Source organism: Vulpes lagopus, chromosome 10, assembly GCF_018345385.1.
Source record: "Vulpes lagopus strain Blue_001 chromosome 10, ASM1834538v1, whole genome shotgun sequence".
Lineage (NCBI taxonomy): Eukaryota > Metazoa > Chordata > Mammalia > Carnivora > Canidae > Vulpes > Vulpes lagopus.
Genome location: NC_054833.1, coordinates 1,966,124 through 1,986,243, shown reverse-complemented (window position 1 = coordinate 1,986,243; position 20,120 = coordinate 1,966,124). Strand labels below are relative to the sequence as shown.

Genomic DNA, 20,120 nt, shown 5'->3' with positions numbered 1-20,120 from the left:
AATCCCTCTAAATTGTATATTTGTATTACAAACTGTTGCATTTGTGCATTTTTTTCACAAAAGTACCCATAGTTTATTTTAGAACTTTATTATTTAGTAATATTTAAGAATAGTCTTATTTTATAAAGTGAGGCACAGTGAACATGAGAACCAAAGTTCATTTACATGGCAGAACATTCCCACCAAAGTTTTCTTTCAAAGATGTCTGGATAGAATTCAAAGACACTTTACATCAGATAGATTTCTCAACACTTTGGTAAGTACTTTTACATAAATTATCTGCTCTCCAGCACTAGGCGATATATCTCATCTCTTTTCTTGGTGCATTCTTTGTTCACTTTCCTGAAGGGTCTTGAGTCAGCCACAAAGAAAGGCTTGGTAAGGCTAGAATAAACTCCGTATCCCATAGGACTGCCGCTGCCCTCAAATTCAATCACTTCTGTATTCTGGAACACATATTTTATATGGTTATCAAAGTGCCTGATGGAAAAAGGTGCAATAAGCAAATGCTTTCAAATGTAGTCAAGACCCTTTTTAAAAGCGGAGGCTTGGAGCAACGCCTTACTCAGGGAAACGCAAAACTACTGATTTTTTCAATATAGTTTAACTAAAAACTATACTATACAGGTCTTCAGACACTTCAAAGACAAAACTGATGCATCCCAGAGTTAAACAAGTTAATTTTGAAAGATGCCAAGTGGAACTCAGGCTTGTTGGTGAGGTGGGGGGAGGAAGGAGTGAAAAACCTGGGACTGTGGATTTCATAAAGGGTGGAGGGGGCGGGGAGATTAATCGCTAGTACCAGGACACAAAACGAAGGAGAAAGCCAGAACACCTACTAACTCCTTTCAAGCCTCCTTACCTTTCCCTGGAGAGCCAGGTGGAAAAGGAGTGCCTCGGGCAAGGCGGTTATCATGGACAATACAGGAACTGCATAAACTCAAACCGAGGGCATGCTTCACTAAGGACGTGGAGACCGTTTGCTTTCATCGATAATCTCACAGCAATTTCAGTGCCAAAATGACGCCTAAATATTAATACTTGTGTTACAACTCCTTGGGTGAGAATGGAGTGGCTCTGAAAAGAGCCTTTGGGTTTGGGGAAGGAGACGCTTACTTGGCACGTTTACTTGGAGCTGGTGTACTTGGTGACGGCCTTGGTGCCCTCGGACACGGCGTGCTTGGCCAGCTCCCCGGGCAGCAGCAGGCGCACGGCCGTCTGGATCTCCCTGGACGTGATGGTCGAGCGCTTGTTGTAATGCGCCAGGCGCGACGCCTCGCCCGCGATGCGCTCGAAGATGTCGTTGACGAACGAGTTCATGATGCCCATGGCCTTGGACGAGATGCCCGTGTCGGGGTGCACCTGCTTCAGCACCTTGTACACGTACACCGAGTAGCTCTCCTTGCGGCTGCGCTTGCGCTTCTTGCCGTCCTTCTTCTGCGCCTTGGTCACCGCCTTCTTGGAGCCCTTCTTCGGGGCCGGCGCGGACTTGGCGGGCTCGGGCATCTCGATGACGAAGAAATCTAGCAACAGAAAAGAAAAACTCCTAAAATGTCCGCCTACAAAGACAGTGTCTTCTTTTATAGGCCATCTATGCAAATAAGGTATGCAAGAATAGCCAGATCTGATTTGACAATGAATTAGTGACGGGAAATATGTAAATTTGAGCGCGTCACATCTCCTTTCTTATTGGTTGGACAGCCAAACGGGACTTTAACCAATCCTAACTCGAGGTTTACACTTCCATCCAGCACTATAACTGGTGCCTTTTGGTTGTTTGGGGGACATTTCTTTAATCTTTCGCTGAACTCGCTTTCTCAGGTGCTGGAAGTTATGTCCGGACGCGGGAAGCAGGGCGGCAAGGCTCGCGCCAAGGCCAAGACGCGCTCGTCGCGGGCCGGGCTCCAGTTCCCGGTGGGCCGCGTCCACCGCCTGCTCCGCAAGGGCAACTACGCGGAGCGGGTCGGGGCGGGCGCGCCGGTGTACCTGGCGGCCGTGCTGGAGTACCTGACGGCCGAGATCCTGGAGCTGGCGGGCAACGCGGCCCGCGACAACAAGAAGACGCGCATCATCCCGCGCCACCTGCAGCTGGCCATCCGCAACGACGAGGAGCTCAACAAGCTGCTGGGCCGCGTGACCATCGCGCAGGGCGGCGTCCTGCCCAACATCCAGGCCGTGCTGCTGCCCAAGAAGACCGAGAGCCACCACAAGGCCAAGGGGAAGTGAAACTACTAACCCAGCAGCCCCTATCCCGTAAATGAAAGGCTCTTTTCAGAGCCACCCATATTTTGTGTAAAGCGCTGAGATACTTAAAAACCCTAGGTGACGTGATTTTTAAAATTTCTCAGTTTAGGAAGTGCGTAACTCTTGATTCAGTTCTTGTTAAGTTCTTAGGTGGTGCTCAAGTGTTGGAGGACGTAACGTAGTGGCGTAAGATCGGTAAATGACAAAGGTGGCAATCGAAACCATGTTGAAATTGTTTAGCTCACATATAAAGACGTACGTAATTGTGTATGTGGTGTATTCCAGTTACGGTCCGAAAGTCTAAAACGTGACAACTGAGGGGGGAAAAGAGCCATTACCTTTCCAATCACATATCAGGGCGGGCTTTTTGAGTTTTACGGCCGACTGTATTACTATTTTATATTCGTTTCTGGCTTTTCACAATAAGGGCAATGAAGTACATTCAAATCAACTCTTAAGTAAACTAGGAATAAATAACGAAATAATGTTTCTATATTCAATCCTTCATGGCAATCCAATCATGTCTCAGGAAAGCAGCCTGAGAACCAATTAGATAACAGCGCGGGACCTACGAACCCGACTGATCTATAAATAAGGTTCGAACCAGCTGCTGACTGCTTGCGTCAGTTTACTCTTCTGTGTCGTTGTCTCGGCTCGCACGAAGCAGACGGCGCGCAAGTCGACGGGCGGCAAGGCCCCGCGCAAGCAGCTGGCCACCAAGGCGGCCCGCAAGAGCGCGCCGGCCACCGGCGGCGTCAAGAAGCCGCACCGCTACCGGCCCGGCACGGTGGCCCTGCGCGAGATCCGGCGCTACCAGAAGTCCACGGAGCTGCTGATCCGCAAGCTGCCGTTCCAGCGCCTGGTGCGCGAGATCGCGCAGGACTTCAAGACCGACCTGCGCTTCCAGAGCTCGGCCGTCATGGCGCTGCAGGAGGCGTGCGAGGCCTACCTGGTGGGGCTCTTCGAGGACACCAACCTGTGCGCCATCCACGCCAAGCGCGTCACCATCATGCCCAAGGACATCCAGCTGGCGCGCCGCATCCGCGGGGAGAGGGCGTAAACCCCCGCACTTTGAAGAAGGCTCTTTTCAGAGCCACCTACTTTTGTCAAAAACTGTTGTAGTACTTTTCTTAAAGCTTCCTTGGTGAAAGGAGTTTGGCTTTCAAAAATACTCTGGAACCGTTATTAGATGCATGCCCTGATTTGGTAACGGTCCTACTTGGGTTCATAGTAATTGTGTGTAAGGTTATATAATCCATTAATTGTAGGAAAACGCCTTACTACTGCCAAGATGTCTTTCAAACTGCTTGATAACCGCACAGAATGGCTTCTAGGTACTAAAGGCCAAAAAGCACACAGTTGTGAACTCCCTGTTTACATGCAGCCTTCTATCCTTTTGGAGTGAAAGAAAAGGATAACATTTACAATTACTATTATCAGTGGAGTAAAACTCTAGGGTTTTAAGTAAAACTCTCCGAGTCATACTTTTTTAATGGATCTCCAATCCACTAGGTAGGCCTCAGCCTAAAAAAGCAAATACAGATCTGATCATTTTTCACATGGAGAAATTGGTCTTTGTGCCATTATGTTATGCATTATCAAAGTATAAAATTCAAAGTAATAAGCTGAGTCTCATATAGTGAGTTTTTCTAATACATAGCTCATTAATAAGGGACTATCAGGAAGATAAACTTCGTTCAAAGAAGGAATAGGACATTAAGACTGGATAGTTCAAGGAAGTGAGGGAAACCAGAATAATTACCCCACAGTATTCCTCTTTGACAAAGATTGGGGGTTAAAGGCAGTTAAGCAACAACCACAAGAAAAGCTCCCTTTTACACTTTCCATTTTCTGCCTTAAGGCAGGATATGAATTCTATAAGGGAGACCTCTAGAATCAACAACCCAGAGAGACACCAGAGGAATCTGCAAACCCTATTCTGTTGCCTCCCACATATTTACCTTCCCAGGGTTTTCATCCTTTAAAGCTTAGACCTGCCTTCCTTTGTGCCTGTCACTTTATGTATTTATTGTCATTTTGAAGATACTGTATGACACCTCTTTGCAGTTCTAAGGCACCTCCCAGGTTTTCTCCCATGTATATATGAAATATACATGTGAATAAACTTGATTGCTTTTCTCCTGCTAATCTGTATTTTGTAACAGAGGCCCCAGCCAAGAACCAAAAGGGATGGAGGGAAAATTTCCCTCCCCTCCAAAGATTGGAATAAAACAAAAAAGAGCAAATTTAGATCAAAAAGGGTTATGGTCCTATGGCATAATTATAATCTCTAGACAATCTTTTCTACTGACAGAATTTCTATCTGCAATGGACAAAAATCACTGGAATTATCAACATGCTACAAATTATCTAAATTCAGATTTTTCAGATACTAGACCCTAATAAACAAACAGAAGCACATTCTCGTAAAATAAATTCAAAACACTTGGGCAGGCCCTTTAGGCTTTGCTGTATGTGGCGATGTGTGCAGTCTATCCCTTTAATATGGGTATTTCTTAGCAAGTTTCAGAGCTGCCCTAGTCTGGGACCTTGTCCTCAGTGTCTGCATGCCTGATGGAGACTCGGCTTTCCCATCTGCACTTTCAACCTTCCTGCTCATCAATGATTTGCCATGCCACAGTGGGCCTAATGTTGAATTTCCCAGGCCTACAGAAGTAGAGAGGATCAGCAGCTCTATGACACTCTGTTCATGTCCAATCGAGTCAAAGTCCCATAACATCTCACTAGTTCATCTTTTCTCAAAAAGGAGAAAGGAGAAAGGAGAAATTCAGAAAGAAAAAGAAATAAAAGAAAGAAATTCTGAATTTCTCACAATTCAGAAAATATAAAATAAACATGTTGACAAAGAGTTTACTTAAACCATCATTGACAGAAAAAGATAAAATACTCTGATAGGTTCAAAGAATATTTAAGAAATTAGGGCACTTATAAATAACTTAACACAGAGATATTGGAATAGGATTGTTGAATGAGGTTAAAACAAAATTAGTAATGTCCAAGAGACCATAAACCTTTAGAGATAGAGCTGTTACACCTGACAAAAATTATTTGCATCTCTAGCAAATTAACCCCTGCTAAATTTGCTACATTCTTTCAATAGCAAACAGTGAGATGATCAAAGTTCATTGTCCTTTGTGTGGTCTTTAACCTTTTATGATATTAAGCATTATGGCCTATTCTTTTTTCCTTACTTCCAAATCTCAGAAACTGTGTCTCATACTGTGAATCCTGCTGGAAAAAAATTAAAATATAGAACCTGCAAGATAAATTTTTATGAAACTTCATGATGTGCTTCCTTGACATTCTTCCTGTACTCATTGACCAAATAGTAGACACTGTAACTGAATTGACCTGATTTTCTTATCTGTCTCTTTCGGTCTTTACCTGGACTCCAGAAACAGCAAACCATTCCCTTCCTATCCATGAAATGCTTTTGCACTTAATCAGTGATTAACTTTGCTTAAAAAAAAAAATAAAAATAAATAAAAAATACAGAATATAAATTCTCTGGACAAAAGTTCAAGCAATTTTTGACTATCATTGGGTTATAAACATTTTTGGATGCCCTCTCTTAACAAAATATACTTGCAAGAAAAAAAAAAAAAGAATGTTAGCCCAGATCTTCAAGATGTCTCCAGCTCCTGATATCCTGCCCTTGAAGAATTCTAAGGACAATTTTTCTAGCTAGCTATCTTTTTTTGCTTTGATGAGTAATGTTTTCTTTGACAAGCCTCCCTTTGTTCCCTAATGTCATTTCTTTTTGTTCTTTTTAAAATTTTTTATACAATGTTTCATTTTAGTTTGGAGCCAGTCTCTGTCACTGGGTTTGTTAGAAATATAGATGGTCCTTGAACAAAGGTTAGGGGTGCTGATTCCCTGCACAGTTGAAAATCAGGGTGTAACTTTTGACTCCCCCAAACCTAACTGCTAATATCCTACGATTGAGCAGAATCCTTACAGATGACATAAACACTTGATAAACACATATTTTGTATATGCTATATATTATATACTGTATTCTTATAATAAAGGAAGCTTGAGACAAAAAAAATGTTATTACACATTGCTGTACAGTGTTTATTTAAAAACAATCTATATATAAGTGGGTCCACGCAGTTCAAACTCCTGTTGTTCAAAAGTCAATTTTACATTGAAGGTCCACCATATCCCAAAGCCCATGTCAGCAAGGTTTGGGAAAAAATCAAGTAACAGCGAGAGGAAAGGAAGAACCCTGGAGCAGCACCATCTATAAAAAATAATGCAAAACACATACATCATTTAAAAATTTTCAGTAACCACGCTTTAAAAAGTGAAAAGATGCCATTATTTTAATAATATATTTTATATAATCCAAAGAATCCAAAATATCTTTGTTTCAATATGTAATCAATATAAAGACATTAGTAATGCAATATTTACATTCTTTTTTTTTTCATCTAAATCCTCTAAATGGGGTGTCTAATTCATTCAATCTGATACTAAATTTTTATTGTAGAAAACTTGATTTGCATTTCAATATCATAAAATGTACTGTGGAAAAATTAGGTTCACATGCCCAAGCTCTTCAAATACATTCCAACTTTTCCAATAACTGAACAGAGTAATTGCTTTTAAATTTAAGTTGTTTTATAAGAAAATTAAAAATGCAGCCCCTCCCAACATCAACCTCTCTCCCAGTGCTCAAAAGTGGGTCCAGATCACTTTATCAGACAATGCAATTTTATTTTATTTTATTTTATTTTATTTTTGGAGGAAGGCGCTCTCCAGGTTTATTACTGTTGGGTCAGCACCTTAAGAGTCTACATGGGTGCATACATTACAGACTAGAATCTGTTCCCCAAAGAGGCTATTTATATCAATCCCGTTTTTTACTTAAAAAGGAAAAAAAAAAAAAAAACCCTAGCAACACATACATTCTAGAAATTAAGCAATGGACAATGAGCTAGCTGGACATGAACTGGATGGGGGCCTTCAAGGAGGTCTGTAGAGACAGAGGGGGCACCCCTCGGTCTATAGGTTCAGGCCCCACGGTGGCCACCAAGCCCAGCCCTCAGGTTCACACAGGAGACATGCTTCCCCTCATCTCCAGACAGAGGCCAGGTCTGGAAGGGGGCATGGGACAGGCATAGGAGCTCAGGCAGCTACCCCACAGATATAAGTGGCCCTGTCTCCTAATGTGGAACCTGCTCCAGGACAAAGGCCAGACCCCAGAGAGGAGTCCAGTCTTCCCATCTGGGGGCGAGGATAGTGCAACAAGGCCATCCTTGGCCACTCCCTGAGCTGCAGCCATGACACTGACTCAGGACACTAGCCGGCCTGCCCTGAGGAGACACTGACCCAGGGGACAACATGGGAGGAGGCAACAGTGGGCCACCTCCTGGCCTGGGCCTTGCCCAATGGTAAGCAGTGGCGTGACCTGAGTCCTAGTTCCATCTGGTCACCGAGGGGAGTGCTTCTGCCTGGGACCCACCTAACTCACACCCCCACGCCACCCTCCACACGCTGGCAGCCACAGATGGTTTTCAGTCTGCATCATCTTCCTTGGAGGAAGTACTTTTACATGGATCCTCAGAACAGCTCCATGAGGTAGGCAGGGGAAATGTGCCCATTCTTGGTTATCATTAAGGAAACTGAGGCACGGGGATGAGCTCAGACCAGGTGTCTGAGGGAGTCATGGTGGCTGAGGCTATGTGCATGACCTCATGGGCCTGGGGATGGTGTGGCGGGTGAGCCCTTATGGCTCTTAGGAACAGGACAGACTGCGGCTGTGGTCTCTGCACGTTCTCCCCACGAAGGTATGAGGACATAGCTATGGAAGTGGATGGGAGGGAAGAGGTGGGATGGTCCCAGGAGACGGGCCACCCACAGCCAGGGTAGACTTGACTGTTCCGCCTTTGGTCTCTTCCTAGAAGTCAGTTCTGAAGCTACAAAGCTACTTTAAGAGCCTCCATCCTGCTGAGTATGACTCTGGAAAGAGCCTTGTGGAGTAGTGACCAAGGCCCTGAGGCCCAGCAGTGGTCAGACAATGCAGTTCCAGAAGGAATTATGTTTGTGACATGAAGGTGGTGATGGAGATTGCTGGTTAAATTGGGAAAGTGTACAAATTTAAATGTAACCAAGTAAATTTAGAATTGACCCCTAAACTCAAAGATTTTCACTTTCAAAGATATAGAGGTCATAAAAATAATAAAAATTGAGTATAAATCCATATTGCAAAATACAACATTGAGAGATTTAAGGAAGGAAGCCAATTCCTGGGCATGAAGACAGAATTTCCACAGGCAAGGTAGTTGTCACACATTCCACACCAGACCAAAGAGTTATCTTTTGATTTTCAAACTGCTTTTCTGATGTCGGGATTCACATTTCCATTCTACAGAAGAACAAACTAAAGCATAAATGAGATATTCTCAAGGCACAATACAGGTCGTAGCCCCTAGAAGGTGAAGCGTGGGGAGAGTACAGCGTTCAAGCCCCAGGGCCAGTCCTCCGCAGAAACAGCTCCCATCCGGGTGTCCCTGTGCCGCTGGGGACTTGAGTTCTTTTCTCACTCTAGGAGACCATCATGCCAACAACCCTATCATACTTTGATTTAAAGTGTACAAACAGGGGCTGTCTCAGTTCATGGTCAGGAATTAAGCTACCACTTACCTGTGTCACTCACAATGGAAGAAATGGAGAAGACTGATATCCAGCTACAGAGACCTATAAAGACAGAGTAGAACACCCAGTGTGTCCTGTTCACCTATTTCCAGAGAGACATGGGCAGCGTAGTGGACGAACATTTCTCCAGAACTCTGAGCAATGTCAAGAGCCCTCAAGGATTGAGCACCTTGAGCCAGGGCGCAGACGTTGATCCTGAGGAATGATAGTGACATGCCTCCAAACCAGTGGTGTTTCTCATCTCAGTGGACAAAGCCAGAGCCAGAGCCAGAAGCATCTTTTGCATATGGTGCCATCAACTGCAGCTTGAGTGGGCCCAGTTCAAGAGGCCATACTTACTATGGATCAGTACCCAGCTTCCCTGACCGGGAGCTCCACCCCCCCCACTCCCCCCCCACCCCCCTTCACTCCACCCCCGCTTTGAATCTGACTAGCCATGGCACTACCCCTCCCTAGCCAGCCCCAGCACTTCAGAGCCTGTCTACTCTCAGGTCTACTCCAGTGGGCACGTGATCTCAGAGCCCCAGCCCAATGGGAATGATAAGCCCTTCCTAAGTCTCCTCCAGCAAGATTGACACCTAGCCCATCCTCAGGAGTCTGCAGTGTGGGAGAATTACAACTCTGCCCAGATAGCCAGAAGCACAGGATTGCCTCCCAGCTCAGCCCACTATAAGAAAATATATTTCCCCACAGATGGTGGACCTGCCAGTGCCAACCTTGCAAGTGAAAAAAGTCAGTCTCCAGAGAGAAGAGATGTGTTCTTTTATTGAACCTCAGTCCAAAGAAGAGAAATTTTTTTCCAAACCTGCTCATGATTTTCTGTGAATCTAGATGGTCTAGAGACTGCACCACCTTTTTCTCTTTCTGGCTCTAAAGAGCATTGCGCCAGGAACAAGTTGCTGTTCTCCCTAAAATTCTACACATTTCTTCCCTGGCACCTGTGCCCTGTGGCAGGAGTTTTTCAAACATCAGTGACCCCTCAGCATATGAAATGGTTAAAAGAGCAGTTCAGTGATGGGAACTCTTAGAGGGCCTCCTGCTTGCTTATCCCACCTTCCCTGTACCCACTGCCTCCCTACTTATAAATCAGTCCCCTTACCCCCTACCAGCAGAGTCTTTCAGACCGAAACTGATGATGTGGTGTCCTATGGGCTTGTCCCACTTTGCCAACTGAATGGAGGACATACCAACAACAGCCTGAAGCTTTCTAGCCTGAACCCAGACTGCAGCAGGCTGCACCCCTGCCTCTACCAAAGGCAAAATGAGAATAGGGGTGGACAAGACCCACTGAGGAAATTGAGGCTGGGCATTTCCTTCCAGCATCCTCAGAGTCTGGAAGGAAGCTGAAAAGGTTCTCATGAAGTACTTTCACTAGGAATGTTTGATTCTTCAGTTCTGAAAAAGAGATTCCAAATAGAGTTGCTGAGAAACCTGAAAACTAACACTGGAAGTTAGGGAACAGACTGCCCTGTCCCAAGCTGGGACAGTTCTGTGCAAAGAGCATCTCTTAGCTGCAGATCCAACTGTTTTCTGCCCTCCCTATGAGGATGAGGACTCTGGCATCTGACCCCCCACAGATGTTTATCTGAACCTTGGTGACATGTTACTGGCTTCTACAGACAATGAAGCCTGCCCCTTAGCTCTTTCACTGTTAGTGACATCTGGGAGCCATTAGCTCTCTTTTCGGCACAGAGCCATTAGGGCCACCCGAGTGGGTACCCACAGCATCTTAGACAAACTGAAGGTGAAAGAAAGGCTTAGTCCAAAACGTGGTGGCAGGACCTCCCTACAGATTGTTCCAGATCAAATGACAAATTTCTTCAAACTCCCTCATGTCTCTAATCTAGTCGATAGCCTGTGGCCAGCATGAGCTTGGCACATAGCCTGTGACAACCCAGAAGCCCCTGCCAGCAGTGTTGGCTGTCCACACAGCACCCCTTACTTGCTCCTGTGAAATAGCTCGGAGAGTGAATAAGCAATAAAACTACTTTTTTGGATATAAATAAATAAATAAATAAATAAATAAAATTTACAAACAGGATTCAGGGGGAGGAGAGAAGCCCGACACTCAGCTACATTTCAGGCACGCGTTTAGAATTCAAAGCGAGGTAGAATTTGGTACACGCCGAGTCCACCGTCGAGGCCACGGCGCACTAGGATCCTAACAGTTCAAACCTCAGAAGCAGATGCCAGCTTGAGAGGTGCCATTATTTCAGTCCCGTAATAAACTGGATTTTCCTTACACGCCCTTAGAGAGAGCTTGTTTCCGAGAATTCAGGGGAGGAACAGGGACTCAAGGCAGGATTCCCTCCGCCCAGAAGGGTGGACCAACTCGCGCGCAATGTGGGCGGCGCCGGGCCCCGCCTCCTTGGTAGTTCTCAATTAGGTCCGCCACAGGGCTATAAATAAGAAGGTCGCTCGTCAACCCGTACATTCTCTCTTTTCGTTCCACTTTGACTCGGTAGGGATGTCAGGCCGCGGCAAGGGCGGGAAGGGGCTGGGCAAGGGCGGCGCCAAGCGCCACCGCAAGGTGCTGCGCGACAACATCCAGGGCATCACCAAGCCCGCCATCCGGCGGCTGGCCCGGCGCGGCGGCGTCAAGCGCATCTCGGGCCTCATCTACGAGGAGACCCGCGGGGTGCTCAAGGTGTTCCTGGAGAACGTGATCCGGGACGCCGTCACCTACACGGAGCACGCCAAGCGCAAGACGGTCACGGCCATGGACGTGGTCTACGCGCTCAAGCGCCAGGGCCGCACGCTCTACGGCTTCGGCGGCTAAGATCTTTCCCACCATCTCGACTTCTGCAAAAAATCTAAAGGCCCTTCTCAGGGCCACACAATCTACTCCTTTGAAAGAGCTGGTGACATTGGTGTATTTGTATTCTGCTTCCTTAACACCCTCAAGAAAGGAATGAAAGGTTTTCTGGTTGTATTTAATGTGTTTTTAAAGTTTTGTTTGAGAGGCAGAAACCTAGGAAAACTGAGAAGGTTCCTCCCTAAGTGGAGCGTGATGCGCGACTCTATCCCATGACCTCGGGATCACAACAACCCTAAGGCTAAGAAAGGCAAAATGCTCAACCGCTGAGCCATCCCGCTGCCCACTGAAAGTTTGTTTTCAATATAACCTGCTTCCTACTGCCGGAATACAATAAATAACGCAGCAATTCAAATGAGATTCACACCAGTGGGATAGATTTTTTAATTCCGTTCCTGGTTTTGTAATGCTTTACTAGCCTACACAACTCAAAAAATTTGTTAAATTTGGACTGATCAATCAGCCAGTAGTTGTGAAACTAGAGAGGGCTCAATGAAAAGCTGATTGAACTCAAAAACTGAACGCACCAATAAGCAGGCCTAGGTGGTACATGGGGACTTCTCTCCCCCATAAAGTATTTGTGTGGATCATGTAAACTGATTACCAATGACGTATTTTTAAGCCACATAGATTTGGGGGTTTGCTATACCGTGTTACATATTCCAGGATATCCTATAATAAAAGCAACAATGTCTCAAAACCTCTTGTTTCTCAGCTTTAAAGCCAGAGGGGCATACAACGGCACCAAGCCTTCAACCACACAATGTTTTCTCATGTGTCAGTACTTGCAAAGGAAAGGGGGGAGAAGGATCCTCCAAAGTAATAACCCAGGCAAATTATTTTCTGCTTCCTGGCTTCACAGGAACGTCACTGGCAGGAGCCTATTTAAAAGCACTTGAACATGTTTGTAGCCTTTCTCCTTACTTCTAAGAAACTGTTCTTGCCTGAAAGCAAATTGAACCAGGGTAACGTAGCCTGGGGAAGGAGGGAACCGTTATCTTAACTTTCTTTGGGTTCTTAGGTGCCTTTTATTTTTCCTGATGGATCCCTGTGCTTATGGCCTGAGGGTGACCAGCGTTCCCCCTCCTGGTATTCACCCTTCTGTGAAATAGCTCCCTTGAGTGTGGACATGACCTCTGACTTGTTTCTAATCTGAGAGTACTCCAGAGGCGACAGGATGTAATTTTCTTTTTTTTTATTTTTTTAAAAATTTTATTTATTTATTCATAAAGATGCAGAGAGAGAGAGAGAGAGAGAGAGAGAGAGAGGCAGAGACACAGGCAGAGGGAGAAGCAGGCTCCATGCAGAGAGCCTGACGTGGGACTCAATCCGGGGACTCCAGGATCATGCCCTGGGCTGCAGGCGGCGCTAAACCGCTGCGCCACCGGGGCTGCCCAGGATGTAATTTTCTGCATCTGATTAGGTTATCTGACCTGTTGAGTCTATTAAGTAACGTGTCTTCCTCAACTCTTGTATGCGAACTTTGATACACCAAATATCCATGCTGGCAGGCCCAAAGGACAAGAAACTGCGGGGGGACTCTTTAGGAAGTGAGGGAGGCCTCCATCTAACTGCCTCCAAGCCTTGAAGCCAACAGCCAGCAAGAAAGTGGAAATGGAAGTTCCAAGAACTGTCTGTCTAGATGCTACAGGACTCAAAATGTCTCCCAACCCAGTGCTCCTCATGTATTACTTTTATAACCAGAAAAATAAACACTAGAAAAACCACCAAAAGAAAGAAAAGTGGAACCCTCAGCGCTACAACCACAAGGAAAATTCAACCACCCAGTGGGTTTGTAAGGTATTTCCCCAGTCAAGCATCTAAGAAAACTCTATCCTAGCTAACATCTCAATAACATCCTTATATAGGATTCAGCAAAACCATGCCCAGATCCACAGAAACTGTCACATAACATTTGTGTTGTTTGAGGCTAGTAAATTCAAGGTAATGTATTAGCAGCAATACATAACTAATACACTTAGCCAACACACTCAACTCAGCATTTTCAGCAAAATGTGTCCCATCTAAATGAACAGATGAAATGAACTGAAACTGCCATCTCTTTCTAATGGAAGACACATATTTGAAAAAAGGAAAAAGGGGTGAGGGAGAAACCCTATAGTGGCAACATTCCCTTTCACCACTATGTAACCCTTCATGCATACCCTGAACACTGAGCTACAAAATTCATGTGTTACAGTCCTCCCTGTTACCAAGCCTATAAATCCTTACCTGGACTTTCAGCAGCACGAAAACAAACGGTCTACTTTTAAATAATTAACACACGAAACCTCTTGATGTCCTTATGTTGTGGGATTGGTGCGTATCAAGATCTTTTCTTACTCTTATATTTTTGGTCTTGTTTTACTTTTCTTTTTTTCTAAGCGAATACAGAAGTAAATACTGAAGGCAAGAAAAAATATAAAAGTAACTCAAATCAGAGTTTAGTATACATGTTTAGCAAACATGCTATACAGTTGATTACATTAGTAACATAAAGGCAAAATAAGGATAAAAACATTTTATTGCAAACCTGCAGAATCATCTTTGAAGCAGTCTACATCAGTAGCTAACATTAAATTCTGGGGTCCAGTAATTCCCCAGGCTTAGTTCAGTTTCTACAATAAGACAAAAATTGAAACTTGGTGTCCATTGTAACAACACCAAAAAAAAAGGCATTGGACGACTTAACCTTTATGAAACCTATATTGTTATCAAGTAGGAATTGTATTTAAAGCAATAATCCAACATGTAGTTTAAGCATAGGCAACTTTAAAATCCAGGCAGCACTCTACAAAACAATTTAAAGTCTCGATTAGATGAAAGAGTACAAATTAAAGACTTAATGAAGACCCCAAAACCAGACTTTTACACCTTTAGCGATGCTTCTACTGTAATCATTTCACCAAACTTATGCATAATACCAAAGTGTGCTGTAAACTATAAACTGTTACTAAACTCTCGATTTGCAAATGTGAGTAGCTCTTAAAAGAGCCTTTAAGTAAAGTAAAACGTAGGAAAACATATACATGGCGCTGGTGTACTTGGTGCCGGCCTTGGTGCCCTCGGACACGGCGTGCTTGGCCAGCTCCCCGGGCAGCAGCAGGCGCACGGCCGTCTGGATCTCCCTGGACGTGATGGTTGAGCGCTTGTTGTAATGCGCCAGGCGCGACGCCTCGCCCGCGATGCGCTCGAAGATGTCGTTGACGAACGAGTTCATGATGCCCATGGCCTTGGACGAGATGCCCGTGTCGGGGTGCACCTGCTTCAGCACCTTGTACACGTAGATGGAATCGGTTTTTAAGACCTCGTTTGCGCCTCTTGCCATCTTTCTTCCGCGCCTTAGTCACCGCCTTCCTGGAGCCCTTTTTGGGGACCGGCGCGTACTTGGCTGGGTCGGGGATGATAATGACAAGACTACTATAATTAGGACCCACAGGAAGAACGGGAGAAGGAAAAAAAAAAATCCAAAGATTTATAGCAAATACATGCAAAAGAAGGCTCAAAAAATCTGAATTCTCATTGGACAAAAACTGACCAATAGATTAGTAGTATGTAAATCGTGAGTTCCAAATCTGCGTTTTTATTGGACAAATCAACGAATGCTTTCAGGACTCCAATAGGTTGATTTGCAATACGGCTACATTACTATAAGTACATTCACTTAAAAAGAACAACGAACGCAACTCCCAATAAAACCGTACTTTTAACTTTGAGAAGTAGAAACCTTCAGATTTGAACGCGAAAACCAAGGAAGGAAGTCCTATTATCTATCCCAGTCCAGTGGTGATTTTAGCTTCTTCGGGCTTATGACAAATTGCCCAGGAATCCTCGGGTCTCTTCCGGCAAGAATCCCGAGAGGCTGGACCATTGCTATTAAAAAAAATCAAGACACTCGATCGTCGCCATCTTTTCCAAGGTTCCGCCTCGCAAACCTTTTCCCCAGAACTCTCGCCATTACACCCCGGCTGACTTTTTTAATTCATCAAAACCAAACCGCGTAGTCCGAAAACCAACTTGAGTTAAAACCGATACTGAAGAGCCGGGGGCTCCAAGATATTGCAACTTTAAAACGTGAAGCCTAAAATAAATCCTTTGCGTTTTAACATTATGTCCTAGGAGACCATGCTACAGTGCACTAGATACTTGCTCTAAACATAACGAAAGAGAACTCATGAGATGCTTAGATACTGGAATTTGCAAATAGGTAAGGACCGGAAATACCACGCAGATGAAAAGGAGTTAAATTCAGCAAACGGCGTACATGTGTTAAAGAAGAGAAATCCTAAACCACTTTCTCTTCCGAATAGACTGTCTTATCTATCCACACAGGAGAAAACTCCAAAATTATTATTAGCTATAATTAACGAGTTGTGAAGCATCACAAATGAAACGGATAACAAGTTGTTTTTTTTCAAGGGGGGGTGGGAAGATATCTGCTAATTGAAATCAACCAATCAGAAACGTGCACGGAAGAGCAGCACCCCTGCAGCATCCCTCCACAGGCTCGGAGTCGAGCAACGGTTTGCTAATTGGAATTGCCCATTATCCAATCAGAGTGGTTCTTTTCCTGTATAAAGAGAGGGATGAGCCCATTCTGCGGTTTCTTTGCGTTGCAGCTAAGCCATGGCTCGCACGAAGCAGACGGCGCGCAAGTCGACGGGCGGCAAGGCCCCGCGCAAGCAGCTGGCCACCAAGGCGGCCCGCAAGAGCGCGCCGGCCACCGGCGGCGTCAAGAAGCCGCACCGCTACCGGCCCGGCACGGTGGCCCTGCGCGAGATCCGGCGCTACCAGAAGTCCACGGAGCTGCTGATCCGCAAGCTGCCGTTCCAGCGCCTGGTGCGCGAGATCGCGCAGGACTTCAAGACCGACCTGCGCTTCCAGAGCTCGGCCGTCATGGCGCTGCAGGAGGCGTGCGAGGCCTACCTGGTGGGGCTCTTCGAGGACACCAACCTGTGCGCCATCCACGCCAAGCGCGTCACCATCATGCCCAAGGACATCCAGCTGGCGCGCCGCATCCGCGGGGAGAGGGCTTAAAGCCTAATTTCCTAATTCGATTCCAGCTTTAATTAAACCCAAAGGCTCTTTTCAGAGCCAACCACCTTATCTTTGATAGATGCCGTGACACTCTCCGAAGGCCGGTTCTACTTTATGATGATAAAGTCTTAGTTCTTTTTGGGTAGACCTGAAACATCCTTGACTCGGAGAATTAAGCTCTTAAGACCAACAATGTCCTAACCTGGGTTTTTGAAACCGTATTACCTGCAGTTTTATTCCTAAACCTATATTTTCAACGCAGGTGAGACATTTAGGTTTTGGATTTCTGCTTTATTTTCTTTATTCTTTTGGAATGGCTGGATACACCTTTTGAATTGGGGTACTTTCTTGGGTCGTGCAGCCTACAGGCTCTTCGAATTTCACTTAACGCTGCTCCACGGATTGGCCCATTGTGGCTTCTGGAGGCTAGATAGCCTTCGATTGAGCCTTCAAGGCTGAATTCTTTCCCAGAGTTAGACTTTTTCAGCTTGCCACTACCCCAAGGGGCCATCGCTTGGTCTGCACTTTTTCAACGATCCGAGAGCCCAACTCCCTAGGAACCAGCAGAACCTTGAGGGTGATCAAGGATATGCTCCTAAACCTCTTACAGGGAGCCACGTCTTGGGTTATGAGCTGAAACACTGAAAGTTTCTAAGACCACAGCTCTTCCTGCAGACTCCTTGGCGTCTCTACAACAGACTAAGCAACCAACATGAGAAAGTTATCTCTGGGAATGCGGAATGCAGGAATTAGGATCCTTTTTTAAGATGTTACTTGTAGTAATCTGTACACCCAAAGTGGGGCTGGAATTTACTACCTGACATCAAGAGTCCCATCCTCTACCAACTGAGCCAGCCAGCTGCCCCTCAATTAACACTCTTTAAAAAGTCTATTTCAGGTTTCCTAAATTCTCTATCTTAATCTAAATTAAATTTCATGAGAGTACATGACAATCCTTTGGAAGCTGGATAGTTTTCTAGCAGAAAATGTTTTGTTCTCTACTATCCCTATAAGAAAACGGTTTTGGGACGCCTGGGTGACTCAGCAGTTGAGTGCCTGCCTTCAGCCCAGGGTGTGATCCTGTAGTCCCAGAATCTAGTCCCAAAACAGGCTCCCTGCGTGGAGCCTGCTTCTTCTGCCTGTGTCTTCTGCCTCTCTGTCTCTCATGAATAAATAAGTAAAATATTTTTTTAAAAAAGACAAAACGACTTTGTTATTACTTATGAAACATATTCCCTTCTGATGGAAATAACAGGTTCCTTAGTTCCTAAACTGGTAGCCCAATGGAAGAGAAGCCAGGAATTCTGTTCTGAAACCATTCAGGCAGTTATTTGGAAATGTAGGAGGATGTTTCCTAATTAGGATACTGTATACTATTTGGAAGGATTTCATCTGTTTGAATGCTTCTGCAGATCTGAGTTTGGAGATGGGAGAAGGTACACTTAACTATGGAATTAAGAGGCTTCTATCAAAAAAAAATTTTAGTGGGCTGTTTCCCCTCAAAAGATTAAGGAAAAAGATTAGTCAGGTGGTACATTTAAGAGGGACAAAGCTGTAAATAAAGTACACAAGTCATAGTTAGAAGTCCTGGAGATTTTATAGAAAACATTTTTGTTCTTGCAACTCTATCAGGCATTGGAGACTTGGGGAGTTGGGAATAGGGAACCCTGGGTCCATATGGAGAAGAGTTTAGCAATCCATAACTAAAATCACTTGAGTGTTGGATATTTGCCATGCTGGATAAAGGCATTTCTATTAGACTGTGATTTTCTATATCCTGTACTTTCTTTGAGTTTCTAGCACAGTAAGTTTTTTAATATGTATTTCTATCTCACCAGATGTTGGTTGTCAAGACATGACATATTGAGCACAGAAAACATTTTGTCTTATTAAATCCATCAGAATATCTAGAATGGTCCTTTGCCTAAAACAAAGGCTCAGAAAATTTTTTAGTTAAATTAGAATCTAAAATAAAAAATTATTGGACAAACATATTACTGATTGGTGCACTCCTGATTACAGAAATAAAAGATTGATAGAGTTTGTGTAATTTTAATAGATCTTTTTCCAAAGGAGAAATAAATTTATTGAGTGGGTCACAATGGGCCAGAAGTCAGGTATAAGACTTCAAAATATAAGGAAAGTTCAATCATGACCTACTAGTATTATGCATTATATACAATTATTATTCTATTAGTGCTTTTACAGATAAGGAAACTAAAAGTAGGAAAGTTTCAGACAATGAAGAGTTGAGCCACAACTTTCCCACTATGCATTACTACGTTAAACAACAGCATTAACATAATACTTATCATCACTTATCCCTGAGGGCTTTATTCCTAGGAAAAGCTGTCAGAGAAAGACTGGCATGTTTAATTCTTTCAAATCTGTTGAGAAAATGGAATGGTTTTGAAAATTTACAGGGTCTTATATGATTGTGACGTTCTATTATACTATTATGCTTACAGCCAGTTGCACATAGATATAACCAATTCACAAGAATAAAAACATAACATGACTATGGACAATTGTTAGCCTTTCTGCCCACTATACAAACAGTACTCTTCATATTTAAACACATACACACAAAAAATATTTTATTTTAATTTTTAAAGGTATACATTAAAATAGTAGTATTTGTTATCAAATGTTTTAAATTATTTTTATTTTGTTGGAGAAGGATCACACATATGACTCAGGTCACATTTTATATGCACCTACTGGTATGATAGGTTGTTTATCCATTTCTGGCTTACATGATTTCCTTTAACTATGAATCATTTTGTTTAAATGTATAATCTCTGAATGACCAGGAACTTTCTCTTATGGCAATGACAGCTAAAAATCAACACAATTCAGGAATTCCATTTCATTCTTCATAGCCTTCCTACTCCATCTGCCCACAGATAAATACCAATATTTTATATCAGACTTTTTTTTACCATAAAAGTGTTATAAATATTTTGTTTTCTTTTTGCAGTAGCCCTAACAAGTTAGACAGCATACTTCAAAAAGTATCAGAGATAATGGATAAGTCAAGCCAAGGGGAAGAGGGTCATACAAGGGGCAGAGAGATTTATTACTCTTGGCTTAACACATAGAAAAACAAAATAAAATTACTAAATATGATAATATCTAGGGGTAACATCATCCATTGGACAGGATTAAAAACTCAGTCCATTCTAATATCACCTCACACCTGTCAAAACAGCTAAAAACAAAATCACAGGAAACAACAGGCATTGGCAAGGATTTGCAGAAAAAGGAACTCTTGTGTACTGTTGCAGGGAATACAAACTGGTGCAGCCACTGTGGAAAACACTACAGAGGTTCCCTAAAA

The 20,120-nt window shown here is 44.0% G+C and overlaps 6 protein-coding genes across 7 annotated transcripts; 4 read left to right on the top strand and 2 right to left on the bottom strand.

Annotated features, from left to right (window-relative positions):
• Window positions 1-72: 72 nt before the first annotated feature.
• On the bottom strand, window positions 73-1,543 carry LOC121500109 (histone H2B type 1-C/E/F/G/I). 2 transcript variants are annotated; one of them, XR_005990303.1, is made up of 3 exons: window positions 1,117-1,543; window positions 863-1,027; window positions 73-446 (listed from the first exon to the last, which is right to left on the bottom strand). XR_005990303.1 is itself a non-coding variant. In XM_041771570.1 (2 exons), exon 1 carries the CDS (start codon window positions 1,504-1,506, stop codon window positions 1,126-1,128), a length of 381 nt encoding a protein of 126 aa, XP_041627504.1. In that variant the 5' UTR covers window positions 1,507-1,542; the 3' UTR covers window positions 73-446; window positions 1,117-1,125. The 2 variants fall into 2 exon arrangements, 1 of the variants encoding a protein (XP_041627504.1); XM_041771570.1 differs by lacking the exon at window positions 863-1,027 and having other exon boundaries at window positions 1,117-1,542.
• Window positions 1,480-2,861, top strand: LOC121500100 (histone H2A type 1-E). The gene is made up of 2 exons (XM_041771559.1): window positions 1,480-1,604; window positions 1,822-2,861. The coding sequence occupies exon 2, from the start codon at window positions 1,834-1,836 to the stop codon at window positions 2,224-2,226; it is 393 nt and encodes a 130-aa protein (XP_041627493.1). The 5' UTR covers window positions 1,480-1,604; window positions 1,822-1,833; the 3' UTR covers window positions 2,227-2,861.
• Window positions 2,840-11,063, top strand: LOC121500121 (histone H3.1-like; the record flags this gene model as incomplete). The annotated part of the gene is made up of 1 exon (XM_041771586.1): window positions 2,840-11,063. A coding segment is annotated over one exon (465 nt), but the record flags the coding sequence as incomplete, so codon positions are not given.
• Window positions 11,064-11,080: 17 nt separating this feature from the next.
• LOC121500115 (histone H4) lies at window positions 11,081-12,894 on the top strand. Its single transcript, XM_041771576.1, has one exon. The coding sequence runs from the start codon at window positions 11,396-11,398 to the stop codon at window positions 11,705-11,707; it is 312 nt and encodes a 103-aa protein (XP_041627510.1). The 5' UTR covers window positions 11,081-11,395; the 3' UTR covers window positions 11,708-12,894.
• A 1,355-nt stretch (window positions 12,895-14,249) lies between these two features.
• Window positions 14,250-16,356, bottom strand: LOC121500114 (late histone H2B.L4-like). The gene has a single exon (XM_041771575.1). It carries the CDS (start codon window positions 15,069-15,071, stop codon window positions 14,697-14,699), a length of 375 nt encoding a protein of 124 aa, XP_041627509.1. The 5' UTR covers window positions 15,072-16,356; the 3' UTR covers window positions 14,250-14,696.
• LOC121500096 (histone H3.1) lies at window positions 16,243-17,276 on the top strand. Its single transcript, XM_041771553.1, has one exon. The coding sequence runs from the start codon at window positions 16,370-16,372 to the stop codon at window positions 16,778-16,780; it is 411 nt and encodes a 136-aa protein (XP_041627487.1). The 5' UTR covers window positions 16,243-16,369; the 3' UTR covers window positions 16,781-17,276.
• Window positions 17,277-20,120: the final 2,844 nt, after the last annotated feature.